Source organism: Lepisosteus platostomus, chromosome 12 (assembly GCF_059453375.1).
Source record: "Lepisosteus platostomus isolate fLepPlt1 chromosome 12, fLepPlt1.hap1, whole genome shotgun sequence".
NCBI lineage: Eukaryota > Metazoa > Chordata > Actinopteri > Semionotiformes > Lepisosteidae > Lepisosteus > Lepisosteus platostomus.
In genome coordinates this window covers 25,526,075-25,545,994 of record NC_142622.1, presented here as the reverse complement: position 1 = coordinate 25,545,994, position 19,920 = coordinate 25,526,075, and the positions used below count along the sequence as shown (strand labels likewise).

General features: G+C 36.0%; 1 protein-coding gene across 2 annotated transcripts in view; it reads right to left on the bottom strand.

Annotated features, from left to right (window-relative positions):
- LOC148651346 (TPR and ankyrin repeat-containing protein 1-like) overlaps positions 1 to 17,703 on the bottom strand; it is a 42,166-nt gene extending 24,463 nt beyond the window's left edge. The window contains exons 1-10 of one of the 2 annotated variants that reach the window (XM_088601511.1): positions 16,019 to 16,703; positions 15,289 to 15,481; positions 13,886 to 14,020; positions 13,338 to 13,464; positions 12,490 to 12,649; positions 10,765 to 10,868; positions 10,083 to 10,169; positions 9,775 to 9,913; positions 8,855 to 8,998; positions 8,251 to 8,415 (exon numbers count right to left, since the gene is read on the bottom strand). In XM_088601511.1, coding sequence (XP_088457637.1) covers positions 8,251 to 8,415; positions 8,855 to 8,998; positions 9,775 to 9,913; positions 10,083 to 10,169; positions 10,765 to 10,868; positions 12,490 to 12,649; positions 13,338 to 13,464; positions 13,886 to 14,019 — 1,060 coding nt within the window. In that variant the 5' untranslated portion in view covers position 14,020; positions 15,289 to 15,481; positions 16,019 to 16,703. Of the gene's footprint in view, positions 1 to 8,250; positions 8,416 to 8,854; positions 8,999 to 9,774; positions 9,914 to 10,082; positions 10,170 to 10,764; positions 10,869 to 12,489; positions 12,650 to 13,337; positions 13,465 to 13,885; positions 14,021 to 15,288; positions 15,482 to 16,018; positions 16,704 to 17,522 lie in introns of those variants that run through there. The other variant, XM_088601510.1, reaches the window with a different exon arrangement.
- Positions 17,704 to 19,920: the final 2,217 nt, after the last annotated feature.

Genomic DNA, 19,920 nt, shown 5'->3' with positions numbered 1-19,920 from the left:
ATAGCTCACCCAGAAGGCAATCCAAGAATGAATTCGGTTCCAAATCTTGAGATGGGTATGGCTACCAAAGCTATCCATTGGCTGTGTCTAACCGATCCACCAATGAAGGGTGTAAAGCTACTAACGAGCAGAGGGAGGTTAATGAACCCCATGAAGAGCAGGTGGGAAGTAAATGGCTGGTCAGCACACCACATTTAACTGTCACCATGACTTGTGAGAGGCATGATACAGCTACCAAAATGCAGCTACCTAATCAAACAGTTTTCCTGCAAGTTCCCAAGGAGGCCACATTGCTCTTGGACTTAACACTGTACAGTCTGGAACCAGACAATATTAGACCAAACCTGAGGTCTTGGATGCCTTCAGGGGCCACACTATTGAATTGGATGGGAATCCAAGAAATAGTAAGCCCTGAAGAGGTACAGGTAGTTGTGTTTGCTTTAATGGAACAAACCTCCAAACCACCCTAGCAGGTGCCCAACACAGGTGTTGTGGTTCATCAGGGGGGCCGTGAACAGGAACCCGTGTTATTGTAACACTGCTGCTGGATCATGACTGACAGTGTACTTTGAATGCTGTACTCTTACATCAAGATGTACTCCGAGTAGCATGAATGAGTCAAAGGTAGCTTGTCAAAAGAAAGGAAGTTACTTCTTCCGGAATATCTGCCTACAAATGTATCAGATATTGACAGTGAACTTCCTGATGTGTAATTCCTAGACTGAGATGATGTTTCCTACCTTGTTTATACATACAGTAGTCCAGATGTTGTTCATAATGTTTGTATCCAATGCTGGTTCCTGTATGAATTCTCGAGGAGTAATGTGGACATTTAAGGTTAATGTTCTAATGACAAGGGACATCACTTAACTCTGTTTTGTTTTGAAGGCAACAACGCCTCAGGACCTCGTGACCTTCAAAAAGGGGGGATATGTAGCGGCAATGCTTGTTAATAAGACAGAATAAAGTGTTGCTGTGCTTTCCCAAATGAGGCCCCATCTCTCTCTTCATCTCTGTGGTGCAGCCACAGAGAAGCTATTCATGCAGGCTGATTTAATGATGTTTTCTTTTGATAAGGGACAGCTCCCAAATGGGGATGCACTTAGCTAAGCCTGGCTATCATGATCAATGGTCATCCATTGGCACCTATCTGTCTAGGGAGTGCCAGATGGACATCTGGACTGCATTCCTAAGTGTCAGGAGTAAGTGACTCATATCTCACCTTGATCAACCAATCAGGGACTGGTAGGGCCGAGTAACCCACGTGGGACTCTGATGCCCATGGAACTTTCAGCCAATGAATGAGCTGAAGTTCCTCCAGGTAAAAACAGGCAACACAGAGCTCCAAGACTATTCGAAGGACTTTTCCAAAAGGAGAATCTCTAAGGAGAATTCCAGGGGTGCGAGACAATTCCAGGGCAGGACTGCCCAGGAGCAGAAAGGCTCCCAAGGGTAGGACATTCTCGCAGCGCGCCTCCTGACCATCCTGAGACTCAGCCCGGACAACCACGGAACGGCCAGTGTGTCCGAGTGCCAGAACTTTCCTCTGTTCTAAGAGTCGAGAGAGGAGGTTGCCACGAGTAACCAGAGGATCCACCCGAGGTTAGCACCAGCAGCAAGCCTTGTGAACAGGTTGGAACTGTGGACAGCTGAATCACTCTTCAGAACTAGCGCTTCATCGGGAACAAACCGGTCTTCTTCCTGACCTGCTGGGACCCGCAGTTATCTTTTCTCCTGTGCACAAACTTTGCTAGTTAAAGCCAACACTAACTAGCCGGTCAGTGAGCATCAGCAGCGCACCGTCGCAAGCAGCACAGCACAGCCTGGCACGGCGCCAGAGAGCCCGCAGGAGATCTGAATCCCCAGAGATTGGATGAGTATTCAACTTCACTGCATTACTGCTCGAGAATTCAATTGTTATCCCAACCAGTTGATATCAATTTATTTCCTAAGAGTTATTTACTTGTTTTGAGTATCTAATGTAAAAGTTGTAACCAAGTTCAATTACGAAACGGTCTAAATGAATGATATACCGAACGTATGCCCTCTTGATATGTGTAAGACTTCGTAACTGAATGAATATATATCTTTTGTATTCTGATAACCCTCACGATAAGATCTGTTAGGTTTACATGCATATTCTATGTATTAATAAATGTATCCTTGTGTATTAGTACCTCTGTGTGTGCGTTGTTTGAGTTATATCGAATGGTTGGATTCTAAAGCCATTAAAAGAATCATTTTGTGACTTACGGCTACAATTAATAATTGTCCCAGTAAATGCCCAAACCCTACAGAACTAGTGCCTCGTGAGAGCACACTACAGTGGGTTCTGGTTTTAACATGCTTGTTCTAACATTATTAAGCTTACAGTATATTGTGTACTTCATAAAAAGTTATAACATTTTATTCTTTTCTAGAAATACATAGTAAGAACACCACTTGCTGGTATTGTAAAAAGATAAATGTTGTAGTGATTTAATATCACTTGATCGTTATATGAATATGGTATTGTGTAACTAAGCAGCTAAAATATCACAGGTGGACATTTCGGAAATATTTTGACATCCATTTCATTAAAAAAAAAACTTTTATTGTCCTTGTAGTGGTAATTGACAAAGCACTGCACTCAATGGTTCAAAACGCGATTGGAGTATTACTTTCGGTTTGTTTCTTACTGTATATAGTGAATACATAAAAATAGTCCACTATTATAGCTTGTTGTTGGCTCTGGCGTGAATTTGTGTATCTGGATAAATTAAATGATGGTATTGTGATTATGGATTTCTTCGCGAAATTCTTTAAGTTAAACAAAGGAGGGAAGAAGGGTTATTTTTACAACTGGCAGATTCTGACTGATTTAATTCCCCTCATTTAGCTGAAATGGATAAAGAAATCATGAATTAGTTATATGTATTGGAAGGCGCTCTGTTTTATTAACAGACACTCAGACTCAAATCTGTGTTGTACAGTGATATAGACGTGGGTAATGTTATCCCCATTAAACAATGTGCTTATCGCGCAAATCCTGCTAAACTACAAAGTAGACACAAGAAGAGTATTATTGGACAATGTTGTGTGGTTCTGGCGGAATTTCTCTGTAAACTGAAGAGTTATAAATGAGACACGTTGTGTATCACCTCTTTTTGCACTTGTAAGAACATACCAATGTTAATGGAAGATATTATTAATAACCTTTTAGATCTGAAGCTGTTAACTCTACTTCACACCTGCATGTCAAGATCACAGTTTAAAAAAAAACATCAAACCTTTGATTGGATGAGAACGTTATGATTGTTTCGCAAGGATGTGAAACGTGACAATTTGTTACAGTTACCATCAGGTAAAAAAAAAAGTTTATTTTTTATTTGTGGTTGCTGCAGTGGCTTGTAATGTCTGGAGAGGGGGCTCTCCTTGACAGCTGACACTCCTCCATTCGCTTAAGTGAAAAATTAATAAAAACACCAAAATAAATGTCATATTTACAATTTGTTGAAAATAAAAATGTAGAGTTCCCTAAAGCTTTCTCAGTCAAGAATGAGAATTTGCGAAGGGAGCTGTGTAAGCATGCATAGGCAGCAAAAGATCAGCTGAAGAGGGAAGAAAATGCTTTCGGAGAAAACAATGTTTCAGGTGTGAAGAATACAGATCCCCAATTCAATTGCTGCCTAAATGTTTCCCCGCACACCCTGCTCCCACTGCGATTGGAATATACACAAAGCACTAAAAGCTTTACAGTAGATGGTCAGGTGTTTCGCAGACGTGGGGATAGTACATAATTCTGGCTTTATGAACTCACACCCGGGATTTGATCATTTCAAAATAAGTTTAAAAAAAAAAACTGCACCAGGTACTACAGTAGATCTTGTTTATATTAAAGTTATATCACTGGGCAGTGGTGGACGGTTAGTGGACTGTGCGCTATTTTGTCAGCAACCTGCTAATCTGCTTAACACCTGTAGAAAACATTATTTTATTTCTGTATGGAATGCGTGTTGCGTTTACAAAAATAAAGTGTTTCAGATGTTTAATTTAGAAGTAAAAAGAACTTACAGCTTACACAAAGACTCAAAGACTCTACATGCATAAAAAGTGTTTTTAACTGATTTACAGATGCAGCCATTCAAAACGTGTGGGGTTTTATTATCAAATTATTATGATCGAATCCATCAACTCATTCACTTGTGATTATTTAGGAAATATTTTGACATATTCCTTTTAATACAGAGTTTGTAATGTTGTGCGCTCTTAACTAGTTAAGCTTTGATAAAGTACAAATAAATGTATTTCCCACAAGTTATACTGTAGTGGCTTCAAAACTATACAACATTGCGCTGTTTGCGTACATCTTTGTTCAAGTTTTAAAACTACAGTATGGAAAAACGAGTGTTAAGAAAAAACAGGACATTTGATTGATGGCTACCTTATATTTATTTTTAAAAATGAAATACAAATTAAGATACAATGACGTGTTCCTGCCTAACACAAACATTGCGTGACTTTAAAAGCTGTAAAAATGGTTAAGATAGCAGAAAGTCACCTTGCTCTTACAAGCGGCTCTGTTAAGCAGAGTTTGTGTGAACGTAAAAACAAAGTTGTCAGTAAAACAAATGACCACGGGCAGTTTTCCTTCCCCTGTATATTCTCATGTACGAATAGAATAGGCGAACCTTCCAATGAAAGATAGGTTCCTTTTGCCCAAGACTGGCAGGAAACACCACACCAGGACTGTTAATTCAACCAACCTTTTTTAATAGCCTCCAAAAGCGTTCACACTGTAGGATATGCATTTGACGCATCACAGGTGTCACAATTACTGTACATGTTGGACCAGTTGCTTTCCGTTGCGATTTTCTTTTCTCCATAGCCTCCACTTTATCATTTATACAGTATGCCTATCCCAGAGACATTTTCATTGTCGATAACTATGCGGGGAGAGCATGTAGATTCCAAAACACTCTACAGCACCAGAAGTGAGCAATTACCTGCTCGAAAAATTTGTTCCCAAAAGCATATACTGTACAATTATCGCAACATTTGCAAACATTCCAGATACATAACCACGTTATGTACTCTAGGAGAATACACACTGTATTCATTATTGTTGCTGCTGGGCTTCGAGCTTTGAGCCACCTACTTACTTCTTCGACTAGCTTGCAGTGAAAGTCATTGCCCTTTCTCTGCCTGCCTCACCTGTTCCCATTTTTAATCATTCTGTGTCCAAATCGCAGTGGGTTGCAGGCTCTGTGTCATTTGTTCATAAAGTTATTAACATCTGAAACATTGTGTCTCATAAATAGGTATTTTAATAAGCAAAGCTTATGAAAACTGCAGAAAGAAAATGACTTTGAAAAAGATACAGAAGCTTGAAATTATTCATATTAAATTAATACTGTTAATAATGATCAGACACATTATTATAGTTTCAGTGGTATCTTTAATACCGCTTTGTTATTCCCGATTCTAATCACAATATATACGATTTTGTTTTAAGGCTTGAGGCGTCTGTTCAATTGCCCCTCTGAATAAAGTGTTTTAAATTAAACCGGTTGAAAAGTTGTCAGTATTCACATTTGCTTTATTTATTTATTTCATTATTATTATAACTTTACATTGAATATGTTAAAATATATATACAAAAAAACGTTTATATAGTGTACATAATACTTCATCATGCGTGAATGAGTCAAATTAAAAATAAAATGTGTTTACAAAGAAAGTGGATTACAGTAATACTACCAGCTATACAAATACTTATATTTAGATCCTTAAATTATTATCATTATTAATTTCTTTAGGTACGTGATTCCATATTATATTCCCTATTAATCAAATTCTAAAAAGTATGTGTTTTTTTACTGCGATAACGAGTGCAAATGTTCATAGGAAAGGTTAAAACATTTGATATACTTCATAAAAAGTTATACTTAATATAGTCAGAAGGAACATGTACAAACTCGTATGTTACAGTATTTCATTCGGTATGTAACCGAATAAAAACATTTGATGCTTAAAATGTTTAGGAAGAAAGTTGAATATTGATGTGTATTTTTAATTTAAACTACCAATACCAGCCACATACAGTTTACATAAGGAACAAGTAGTAGGTTTATTCCATGCTGAAAAGAGATAAAAGAAAACACAACGTTTCGGCCGTGGAGCCTCCTTCATGTTTTATTTCTTCTCTTTTCAGCATGGAATTACTTGTTCCTTTGTAGCCTACACATGGTGATGCAGCTACCCACCTGAACTACAGTTTACATAATATGTTTATGTTCCTAAATTAATATTGTTTATGACCTTCAGACGTGTTATGCTCATCTTCTTTTTATGATCAGCTACTTAAATTTCCCTTTAGTTGTAAAATTCCATATTAATATTCAATATTAAGTGGATTAAAACATGCATAGCAAAGAGATTAAATCGTTTCACTAACAACCAATGTACCACGAGTGTCCCGTCAGTCATTTTGGCCAGCCTATCACTTACTGCAGTACAACGGGGTTTACTGTAGATAATTTCACGCAGTACAGGGTTGTACCGTGCGTTTTGAATGGCTGCATCTGTACTTTACACTTACAGTTGTATGTGTGAACATGACATCTTTCTACAAATGTCAATCCTCAATTAATATTATTTATTTAGTTTTGTAGATATTCAAAATATTAAAAATGTGAATTTGACACATGCAAAACTTGCTTAGTGCTTAGTACTAAGTAACACTTCTATTGGCAGATAATCACAGCTTCCAGACATTTCTTGTAGCCAACTAAGAGTCTTTCTATTTTTGCTTTTGGAATTTTTTCCCCCCACTCTTCATTGCAGAACTCTTCTAGCTCAGAAATATTTTTAGGTCTTCTTGCATACACTGCATGTTTGAAATCGACTCACAGATTTTCAAGAATACTGAAGTCTGTGGACTGTGAAGGCCATTCCAAAACCTTCTTTTGTTCCTGAGCTGTATGTAGATATCCAACCTCTTTTCAGATTCAATTTTTTCCACTGACATTGGCTTCTAAAATTTTTAATAAGCTTTAAGCATATTTAGTTGAATCTATTCTTCCTTCCACCCACAAAATATTTCCTGTGCCAGTGGCTGCCACACAATTTTTTTTGGCTTATTTTAGATGCTGACTTTTGAGATGAGATTGTAGAAAAGCTCTTCAGACAATTCTCCCATGCAGATCATTTTCGTGTAAGCAACGCTGAACTGTGAACTTGTGGACAACTACTAATGGCGGTAAACCTTTCTGCAGGTCCTTTGCAGACCTGATCAGATCTTGCCTTAACTTCAACCTATCCCTTTAACTTCCATTTCTCAATGATATTTTTGACAGTTGAAATTGCAAGTTGTAAGTGTTCAGAGACCTTTTTATAGCTATTTCCTGCTTTGTAAGAGTGGATTATCTTTATTTTCCAGTCCTCAGACAGCTGCTTAGAGAAGCCCATGGTTGTTAAAAGTAAACAGAACAACTTTCAACACAACCTGAGAGGCTAGAAGGGTCAAGAGTATTTGTTCCACCCTGGAATTGTCGTCCCCTGACTTAATTTAAGACCTAATGGGTCACTCAAGTTTTGGGGCCTTTGAAAAACACAACTGAAAAAAGTAGTAATGAATCAACTGGAATTGTGCCCAATCCTTTGCACATGCTAAATTCGCTTTATTTTTTAAAACTGTTAGTCAGAAAATAAATAGTAATTTTGCATTATAATATGCAGAAATGTTGGGTTTAACTTTGTACCATTTACAGTAGTAGTTGTGTTGCCTTTTGTTCACTTCAGACATTTGTTGAAATACAATTTAAACACGGTTGCCTAATCTTTTGCACAACTATATATAATGTGCATATGTATTAACAGACTTAATTGATTAGGAAAAACTGTAAGAAAAAAAATACATATACTGTATAAGCAAGTAACACTACATAACTAATAGACTTCTAAAAAGCTGGAATAAATGCTGACCAATTAACATTATGTAATTATGAACATAAGAATTACCTTATAAAAGGCTAACATGCAAACCTGGTATAAGGGGAGATTGAACTGATTAACTAATTAACCCAGAACTGAAAAAAACTGTGAGAAAAATCTGAGAGGACTGAAAAATTTTCTGTTACTGGGCTTACAGACCCAGGAATTTTGTTTGCTCTTTCGTTACTTTTCCTGTTTTCTCCCTATTCTCAAAAGAAGTAGAAACATTTTCCTCCACTTTATAGTTTTTATCAACACAATTTCACCATGGCCTACCTGCAGTCTCTTGGGAAGTAGTGTGGGATTCATGTCTCTTAATGGCGTTGAAGGCTTTGAAGTTCTTTTGCTTTTTCAGATAATCAGCAGCTTGCTTGTTCTGCTTGTCACAGATTTTTGGATCAGCCCCCATTTGCAGCAGCATGATCACATCTTCAGTTTGTACTGTTAAACCACAAAAAAATGTTTAACCTTATACTTTTGAGGTGTAAATAAGAATCAGAATGGTGGATGAGTGGTGGCTTATAGAGAAATCAATAAAAGTAAGAGAACTGTATCTCTGAAAACATAGAATTAACCTAATTTCCATCAAGTCTCAAATATAGACAAATGAGTTTTGCATAATTATTTATGTAAATAAAAATATATCATGTGTGCTTGGTTAAAGTTCATATGAAGCCTGGTAGCAGATTTTTCAATCTGTTTTAGGAGACAATTTAAATAAAAATACATCTACAAGTGCTGAAAAACATTGCATCTAAAAACAGGTCTAATGGCTGCAAGATATTTCAAAGACCTGAAGTTACAGCAAAGTGTTCTATCTCAATATTGTTAAAGAGCTCTTTCACAGAAAAAAATGTTTCTTTTTCCTAACTGTACCTACATTTGGGCTGATATCCTTGAACACTTGGGAAAGTGGAGACAATGTGCAGGAGAGTGTAGCCCTCATTGTTCTGTTCATTGATTCTCTCTTTAAATGCTGGCTTCTGAGAGAGGAAGTAACTCATCAGGTTTTGACCCGGTTCACCTGTGACAAAAGAACGCCACATGAAACAAGTCTTACTGTGTCATAGCCTTTCAAGCCTTTTGACCATTTTAACAACATTCATGCCCAATTGATACTGAATGAATTATAGATTTAACTGTACAGTAAAACTGCTTCCATGCAATGAAAAATTGCATATTAAAATCATAATAACCTAAATACTTCAGAAATACTTTTTTTCCAACATTTTAAAGGTCAGGAAATTAAACAATATACATTTTATTATTAACACGACCAATTCAGAGCTAATGCAATTGTTATACTGTACGTCATCTCAAATCAGATTTCTACTGCTGGCTTTTTAGGTTTAATCGCAACCTTTTTTAATGAAGAACCATAATCGAGAAGCTCAATTCAATGAAATTTTGTTAAAAATTTGGAACTAGTTTTCTGGTAAACAAAATACAAAACCGCTTAAGGCATTTCCTAATTAAACAAGATTTTACTAGGCAACATTTTCAACAATGCCTTTATTGTGCCGGGAATAACTTCTTTGAGTTTCTGAGATTCTACTTTCAATAAGAGAAATATGGGAGGAAGTTGTCCTTGGCCTTCCAGAACTTAACCTTGTTTGGTCTTCAATAGTGATAACAAGGTGGCAGCTCTTCACACAGTTCCTATGCAACATGTTCTCCCTAACATTCTTAGAACATCAGCAAATCCTAAATAATTTTGCAAAAATAAATAGCAAAGTGATTTTTGTTTTAACACAAAATAATGCTTGACCATGCTGGACTATGAACCCACAGTCCACTTACGTGTCTTGATTGACAGCTCCATTATGGGATGAAGGGGGAAAGGTCCAATTTTCTCTATATTAGCACCACCATCGATTAGCCATTTGAACATAAATGACACCCATTTAATATTCGCATATTGCCTGGAAGTTACATGTTCCTGCAAAAAAAAAGCTTTGGTAAACTCCACACAACAAACCACCAAATTAAGGGCCACTGGTCTGTTGCTTTGCAACTTAAAAGTTAGTTTGTTAGTGCAAAGACATGAGACCTTTACTGATTACAAATAGTTACCGAAACCAGAAATACTTAACAAATAAAGTACTGACCTCAAAAAGGGTCTTCATAGAGATATAAGACAGATTTATTTCTCTTGGCAACCTTCTCCCCATAAAAGAGATCAAAATGTGAGCATTCTAGAGAGAAAAGAGAAACAAATCATTCACAGCTCGGCAAACCTTCATTTTCAACACTTCTTTTATATATTGTAAAAAAGTTCAGTGCATGTTGTATAAGGGGCATCATCTGTCCCTTTCTTAATCTCTCAAATGATCAATAAAATGTAATTGGTAAGGCCAGTTAATTTATATGCTCATATGATCCCTCATGATCCTATGAACACAGTTTCTCAAAATACTTGTCTATCCAGAAAAAGTGGGAATTTTAGCTAGTACAAACTGATATCTTTCTTCAATTTACTTCCATTATGTCTCCTAAAAGGAGTATTTTTGCCCATTTGTTGTGAATTTCCCTGTAGTCTTCATGACAGGCTGAAGTTATTATTTACTTAAGACTATTTAATATTTTTGTGGTAGGTTCCTCTAACCTCTAACATTGCTTGAATAATTAAATAATATGCAAAGGAACAAGTAATAAGTTTATTCCATGCTGATAAAAAGAAGAAAGAGAAGTTTTGGCCGTGGAGCCTTCTTCAGACATATTATAATTAAATAATATGTCTAGCAATCAAATAAAAATAACAGAATTCAGTTTAAATGCATTTACCCTTACCTTCCAATGGTTTTTAGATGCTAGTTTTTCAAAGACAAGTTTCCAAATTTCAGGTCCAAAGTTCTTTCTCAATATTGAATCAATAACATATGGAACAAATGGGGCTAGAGGAAACAATAATGACAGCTGTTTGTATTTTGACAAAGCCAAATAACAATGGCCAAATATAGCTTTTTATTTTACACAAGAAGCTAGAATGGTTATTATGCAGGGGTCCCTGGGACGAGTTCCTTGGTTTACATCTCTCAACCCTTAGACCTTTGATGTTTTCTAACAAACAACATAAAAGTTCCTAGAACCCCAGAAATCAGTCTATTGTGCATGTCAAGAGCACAGATAATGAGTATTTTTTTACTAGAATTATTTCAAGTTTACCTTGTAATAAGTATGAAGTACCCTGCTGTATATATATACACATTTCAAAAAGTATTCATAAAGCATCGCACGGCAATATTATTTTAACTCTATGTTAATGAGGTGCTCGAACTGTGCTTTAAGCATCTAATCTTACAAGTCTGACCATTTTACCTCAACAACAGTGGTAGTGAATAGTGCATTATGGCTTTGCAATTTATTGCTTGCAAGTACAAAAAGGTATAAAAAGGACAAGAGTCAAAAGCAGCAGTTGAGTTTGAGGATGACGAGAGCCCTCCTCCACCTGCCTCAACATGATCTTTCTCCAACTAAAACATCTGCAGTCGAGACTCAGTGATTTCTCAAAGGGAGATAAATAAATTGAACTTTTTAATTTTGTTGAGGTGAGTTTAACAACTAAAAATTACAGTGTAAAACACCTTACTGTTTAATCTTTGAAAGTGACACTTTTCTCACACTCTCTTTTATATAGTTTAATATGCTTAAACTATATAAAAATAAAAAATTTAATGACATTTAAAGATGTATGTATAGTCATTATACCTCATCATATCTTAGTCCCTATCACTACTGAATTCCATTGTTTCTTATGTAGAAATGCATCTCAGTTTGTGTCATCAGGGGATGATTTGTGCCATTCTTATCACCATTAATGTCTATTTACAGTGTTTCTTACGAGAGAAAATTCCCCCATTTACAGTACGTTGTAACTTTATGTTTCACATCAGCCATGTAAACAGGGGACCCCTGTACATTTTCTGTGTTTTTAACAATAATTTCTTATAGCTGTTTTTTTCATCCTGTTAAAAGATTTGATTTCCTAGGAACCTAGGTTGTTTATTTCAATTAATATTTTCCCGACTAAGTCTAACCTTTCCCAGTAATAGTTTTATTTACTTCACAATTAATACTCATGATGAGTATCAACAGAGATTAATTAAAAAATGTATCATGCTTTCCTAAAACTTTACACCCAAGAATTATCCCTTTCAAAAAGAGACAATAAACCCCTGTTACTCATGTTAGAATGAAAAATTATGCCATAATAATTCAGAACAGATCAAGTTTGATGCATTAACTTGGTAATAAATATTCACATTTACATAATGTGCAAGCTGCAGCTACTGACTTTTTAGATAAAGCTGTCTGAATGAAAATGGTCATCCACACTACTGCTAGATTTAAGAGCTAAACTAATCCAACTAACCAGTGAAAAACATCATGACAGAAACATGATACAAGCAACAGTAATATTTTATTAGATATTTATTAAAGATGCAAGCAGATACTATACAAAAACTAAAAAGTTTGACAATCACTCATTCTTGAGGACATTAAACTTTAACTTACCAGTCCAGTTATCAGTAACAGTGATGAGTCCAACTACAACATCTGCTATGACTGGTCTTGGAGTATCCACTTTAATAAGCTCCAAACCTTGCAAGAATGTTTGCACTGCTTCACTATAGTTCCTCATTTTCACCAACGCAGTCCCACGCCTGTAGTAAGCCTAGAAAACAAAACACCTCACAGCATTTAGTATGTTTAAGACCTTCCTATATTAAAAACTGAAGTAATTACCAAGAGAGAACAATTTCAAATCTTGCTCTTAGTTCTGAAAAACGAAAATACAGTACAAAGGGAAACCATGTAAAAACAACAACTATAGCCTAAATTAAGATAGGCTGTTAAAAAAATAAAATTAAGAGATCAAGACCGATATATCAATAATATAGTATGTGGACTTTCAATCAGTTGAGTAATTTGCATATTTAAAATAAAATCTTCAGATTATATTTTGTTAACAACTCACTCAGTGCTGACCAGCACTAGACCTCATGCGGAAAAAGATCATAAACCTGCTTTGAAAAACAAAATTGTCAGAATTATACGAGTATAGACAGGAGTGAAGGAATATTCTTGTCAAGTCCATTTCAGGGGTTATAAACCTAAATAGATGTTATTCAGAAAAAAACAGAAAAACTTCCAATGGTACAGTGATTTTGTAACTATTTCCACTATGGGAGTAAAATACAGTGAGTCATACATTCCTTTAAAGAATTAATAACTGTGATGTGTTAAATAAAATCTTATTTATTACTAACAGAATGTGCACATTTTAAAATGTTATGAAGACTAAGTCCCATCAAAACAAAAACGTCAATTACAGCATATGATCAGCAGTATATAGGACTTGCCTTTATAGATGAAGGATCTATTTCCATTGCTCTGCTAGCTGAAATAAATGCTGCCTCCCATTGGTGAAGGTTGTAGTAGCAAATGGATTTGTTGCAGAACAGTATGCTTATTTCCCCTAGAGGTCCTCTATGGAAAGTAAAAAGAAAGAACAAGGTAAAGATGCAGGATTTCTTTATTATCATTATAATTTCAGTTTATGGGCTATAGTTTCATATAGTAAAATAAATTCCCTAGACACATACAACTTCTGTGCACTGAACCCTTACAATTTGCACATTAGATGTAGAAATATAAAAAGATGAGAAGATCATGTTCCGATTAGGACTGGAAAGCAGATTCCAGCCAAGTAATTTGATACAGAGAGCTTGTAACACCATTATACCAAAAAACATGTTAAAATAGGAATCTGTTAGGTGCTCTTACATATATTGGTGCTACTATACACATGCACAGAAATGTGTCCTGGGAAAAACAAATATAGCCTATATACAATCTGAGACATTTCTACATACTGTCAATGCAACAGAAACAATGAATTCATACTTACCCTCTGGAATGAACAAGGTTGAACAAGATACTGAGAGCGACATCATACTTTTTGATAGCAGATGTATACCGGCCACATTTGAAATCTTCATTGCCTTCAGCCTTCAGGTGTTGTGCAACTGTAAATTCATCCATTCTAAAACCAGGAAAACAAAAATGATGCTTCCATTTTAATAATGTTTGTTAAAAATAACATAGGACCACATTAAGGTATCTATATAACCTATAATTCTTTGAACACACTTTCTTATTTTGTCAAGGTTTTAAGGTGTAGTCTTTCCTAAAAGTATACTAGTTGTAGTGTACATGAAATGACTATTTGATAACAAGCCATGTGTATAACAAATAAATTATTCTGACAAACATCTGTCCAGGAGTCCATGCCTAATCTTCTATCTTGCATAGCTTATTTACTAGTACTCTGTATTCAAACTCCTTTTAATAGCAAAGAGCAGTTCTGCAATTTACTTAAATACATTAGTCTGTGGTTTAAATTCTGCTATGTTTTACTTGCTTTTCACATTTTATTAATACATTTTATTTGTTTAGCATTAAAATTAAAAGAAAATCAGGCACCACACTTAAATCAAAGTAAAGCTCTTGATTTTTTTAAAATAACTCATACGGTTACCAGGAGTTTGGCATTGCCTCCCATTAGAAAACACTCCACATCATCTTTTGTACCATCCCCAAAAAGGACTATAACTAAGGGGTACCTTCCACAAGGTGCCTTGTTTTGCATATCTTTCAGTGTTCAGGTTTTCAAGTATGCCACTACCAATGCCATGGAGCTCTGCCCTGAAAGTTTGGCATGAATGAAAATGAAGGAAACCATTTGGGAACCACTCTTGCTGGAGAGACATGGGAAGGACAGCAGGTTTCTGAGTGGCAACTGCCCTTGGCTGAGGGATGGACTTAAAATGACATCCCAAGCCAATGGGAAGCTGATGGAGACCAGGGAATTTCTAAACCTCACCGTGGGGGCACAGCTTGCTCCTTTCAGATGGTGGTGAGGGTGGAAGCATGAAGTGATGTGAAAAAGATGGCAGAGTCACAGAGTGTGCTGGGATTGCAGGAGCTGGTGAGCATTAGTAATGAAATGGCATTCTCATCGGGGACCATACTAAGACATAATCTTGTCTCTTTGGCAACACAGAACATCTGGGCCGCTGTCAGCAAAAGCTTGCAAACAGAAGGAGGCTGAAGAATGGAAATTAGGCTGCAGCATAAATCTGCTACCTGGTCGGCAGAAGCCAAAAATAGTCTAAGGAGGGGCCGATTCTAGCAGCTCTTGTGAGAGAATCCAGTTCCACCCAGCTTACATCATCATGCAGCTCTTGCTTAAAGGAGGGTTGTAGAAGGCAGAGAAAATTCCATTTTAAAAGATGAGGGAAACGAGCTCACCAGCTGCCCTAACTCGCTACATTGTGAAGTAGAGGAAGTCAGACAACTCCATGCGCCTGAAGGAGCAGAGGGCTGGAGAGAGTTCTGTTGGTTCTCTGCTTGAATGGCAGACAGAGGCAGCACATCCCCTGTAGAGGGGCCGAAGCAGATGCCAGGAGACCTGCACACCCATCAGCTGTAAACGCTCCCAAAACTTAGAAACAGTATGGGGAAATTTTCAGGCTCCACCTAAAAGGTGGCACAGAGTCAGTAAGGAAGGAGAAGATTACAGCAGGCACTGCAGCCAACACACAACCCATTTTCTGCGAGATCTAGACCAGAGTCACACAGCTAATACAGATACCGGCTCAAGGATCACACACAGTAGTCACAGCTCCACCACTAACAGCTATACTGCCAACAGACAGAAGCATGGACACTGAAGAATGGTCAGGCCACTACTGCTACAGTAGATGTGAGGTGAGCAGAGGTTTCAATGCAGAGAACAAGACAGGGTTAAATACAGATGCCATATGTAAGAGCCAACAGTGACTGATATCTGATAATTATTTGTTAATGGGTTCATGTTGTGTTAAATTTATTATGTATGTGTACTGCCTGCAAAACACATTTCCCATGTGGAACAATAAAGGTACTGTAGTAAGGGTGAGCTGTAGCGGAGCAGTGAGAAAGGATTGACTAAAACCAAGCAGGTGCAGTTACTGCTTAAATTATTTCATACAGTACATACCTATGTCTTGCAGCTTCCAGCAATACCACCTTGGAAATGCCTAGCACTAGCAAAACTGCAGGTCTTTAAAGGACAACTAGAGAGAATGATACCGGATAGAACGGTAGAGGCCACTGACAGCCCTTAGTTATTTTAGACAGTGGTTATATGGAAGAAAAAATAATAATAATAATGGGGTGTGCCTTAGGAACCAGCTGGCTCCACATGAAAAGAGAAGAAAACTGGGATTGCATGCCAGGAGAGTTGAGCTTTGAGGGCCAGACAGCAAAAAGGTGCCTGAAGAGAATAGTCTTCTGCAGCTGCCACCACTATCAACCCCCTTGTTATACATACAATATGTTTTTGTTTCCAAGCTTCTAAGATCCCTGCTGTGTACAACAAAGATGATAAAAAGTGGAGGAAGCCTTCGTTTCAAAAAAACTTTAAAATGATTAATATCAGCAATAATAAAAACGTTAAATACGGTTTAATTCGACATAATCTGCGAAACCACATATCTTTTTGAATATATATTCGTGAAAAGTAGGGTTTCAAATGGAAGTGAAGTACTGTACGATCACTATGTCAAAATAGCCAACCCTATTTTCTCTAGAAGCAATCAAACAATGTAACGATGATAAGTACAAAGTTGGGGAAATCAAAACGCATAGCTTCTCCTTTTAAAAAAAAAACAGTACTTACAATTCAGAACGTTACAATTGGAGACATTAAATACACAATACTGTACATTGTAAGGTACTGTGAAATACACGTCAGCTCCACATTACAGCTTTCCCAAGTTAATTAACCGACCGCCAAATTATTAATATAAATATGGCTGTGCTTTCACCGCCCCTTCCACGACAAAAACCTTTTTTACAAGCAGAGTATTCAAAACAGAGGGTGATATCTTCTTTTTAACCTAGAAAAAAAAACTTGATATCAAATAAAGATAATGGAACGGAAGCTGTAGCAGTCAGCCTGTTGGCTGGTTATGAAAGTTTGTAGTAGGCACAACACAGCTATTTCTCCAAATTTTAAATTTTACATATATCTTAATATTACAGCAAACTATTGCGAATTATTAAGGATATAACTGAAAGTAAAAAAAGAGCAATATCAACCGAAATAAAAACCCAACATATTAATTATTGCATTATTGAATTACGTTATGACAACTTGCACAGCTATTATTATTATTGTTATACTTGAATCGACATAATAGGCAAAACGCTTTCTTAAGTGTCCAGAGAAAGGTTATTGAAATATACACAACGATTTCTCATTCATTTACCTCCTACATTCTTGTTAACATGTTTTCAAACTTATGTATTGATTGCACATGATTCCTTACAAACGTGGAACCAAGACAAGATCCAACCTATCTGAAGGAAAATATACTAAATACCATGCTCTTCTTTTATACCCTAGTTCTGTTGTATTTGAGTCATATATTTGTGTTAAGTTTGCAAAAATAATTAAAACGCTGAAAATTATTTAGGAAGTAGAAATGATCCAAGCTTACCTAAATGTTTATTAGTCCATTACACCCAATACAAACTACGAACTGCTGCTCGTCAAGTGTAGCACATCTGTGTGAAGGATCGACCGTGACGTCATTTCGGGGAAAAGGAGTTACGAATTAGTTCAGTTTCTTTTTGCGATTATAAACCATTTAGGATAGCAATAATAATTTTAGTTTCATTAAGTGTAATTGTCATTTCACTATTTTAAAGTCGTATGTGTTAAATCACAAATACAATACCTTTAGTTAAATACAAACAGAACCTTTTAATTGCCTTATTAGTAGTCAATCTTGAAAACAGAATTGGATTTTCAATACTGTTGAGTCCCGTTTCTTTAAGCAGAATGCAAATTTTAAGTCTCACATATATGTTAATCTTATGGTAATATTTTCAGAACATTTGTTGCTGATAAATTAAGCCGACATTCAGTAGGTTTCGTTTTCTCGTTTATTTCGTAGGTGGTCCTGATAAGTTTCCTGATAGCTCATCCATGACTATTTTATAATGCTGAATGTGTTTATGCAAGATATGGGCGATTCAGTTCAAAGGTCCGTTTGAAAAAAACATTAGCGAAATCCTAAAACCACGTCACATTGCCCGACAGAACGCATTGCCGTCTCTGTGCCACTGTAATGACAAGGTTTCGAAATATCTAGAATAAGTCTTATGCGGAAACACCATGATAGAAGACACCCAGCTTCTTTTTAAATACCCTAAAAGTCTTGAAAATGAGAACCTATCTACGTTTCTATAGAGCCATTTGCCAAGCAGAATTGCTTTCTACTAGCATGTATCTCTACAGTACGTGGTATGGAGAGTAAGACGTTACAACTTGAACCTAAAAGATTAGAGGGGGTTTGCTGATTAAATAATACGCAGGGTCCTAAAGGATCTGAGGTTTACATTTTCAGCCATAACAAAGCCTCTCTAATATGAGACAAGTACGTACCTGTACTAACTGCTAGTCTGGAAAGATTAGTTCTGTATAATTGTAGTTCTTTATAACACAACTCAAAACAATCACACATTAAGTTGATGATTCCCATTAACATGCTCTTTTGGATTTGGAATCATCAACTTAATGTGTGATTGTTTTGAGTTGTGTTATAAAGAACTACAGTTATATAGAACTAATCTTTCCAGACTAAAAGGCAGTTAGTACGTTGTTGTCTTCACTTAAGAGACCGAATGAGACAGGAAATAATGACTTAAAAAGCAAGAAATTACTAACTCATGAATTATGTCAATTTTCTTTATATCCACCCAGGTAATTTCATTATCTCCTATGGGGGGTTATATGCACCTGAAAAAAGGCTCCACGGCCGAAACGTTGTGTTTTCTTTCTTCTCTTTTCAACATGGAATAAACCTATTACTTGTTCCTTTGCATTACCACAGTATGTCAACTATAAAGGAGTATAAAGCATTTGGACATGTGTTATTGAGTCAAGGAAACTTCTAATGTTGACTTGTGTACTTATATTTTATTGTTACACTCATTCATTTCATTGTGCTCATTAGAATATCAAGCAAAAATTAGCATGTTTTAGCAAAAATAAACGGTTAGAATATTAAAAACTAATTTAATTATCTTAGCTGTAGCTTGGACTGTACTTGCAAGCTCTAATTTATTCCTGGTTTTGCCTTTTAAAGGCCACATAAACATTTTTATGTTTTTAATCTACTGTGACTAAACTGGCTAAAACATTTGAAGTGCTGTTGATGTGGTCTTAGAGTTTAACACACAAGTAATAAAACCTGAAATGTCTTCTTATAAGTTACCAATTTCAATTGCATCTAAATCATTAGCTTTCATATCAGTAATGGAGATCTTCTTTCCCTGTAAAATAATGTAAGTTGGTAAAAATACTGAATGTTTCTCTATTTTAAAACCGAACCATAAAAAACCTGCAGTTGTATGTTGTATCAGTAACTTCAATTTAACAATGAAGAGATATTAAATGATTTAAAACACAAACACTGAAAGATACTCACCTTCTTTCTAAAACCATTTCACCTTCATTTTCACCTGGATAGTGGTTTAGTCTATTGTCTTTCACCAAAGAATCTAGTAAAATTACTTTTCCTATTGAGATAACGGCAGCAGTGAACGGGACTCTTTTGAACACTGTTTCCATAATTACTGACACAATACACACTACTACTTTGGCTCAGTATGACCAGAATTTGTGACCACAATGTGTATGCATGGAAGGCACACAAAAGGATAAACATATTCAATACTCACTGTATACTTACTGGGAATCAGTTTTTCAAAGTGCATTTTTTTACTGGAATAATAAATTATATGATGAATACCAAACTGACAAGAAACACCTGAAAAAAAAAGACAACAGGGCAAGCTTTAAATTGTGTTTAATTGGATGAGGCCTAATAG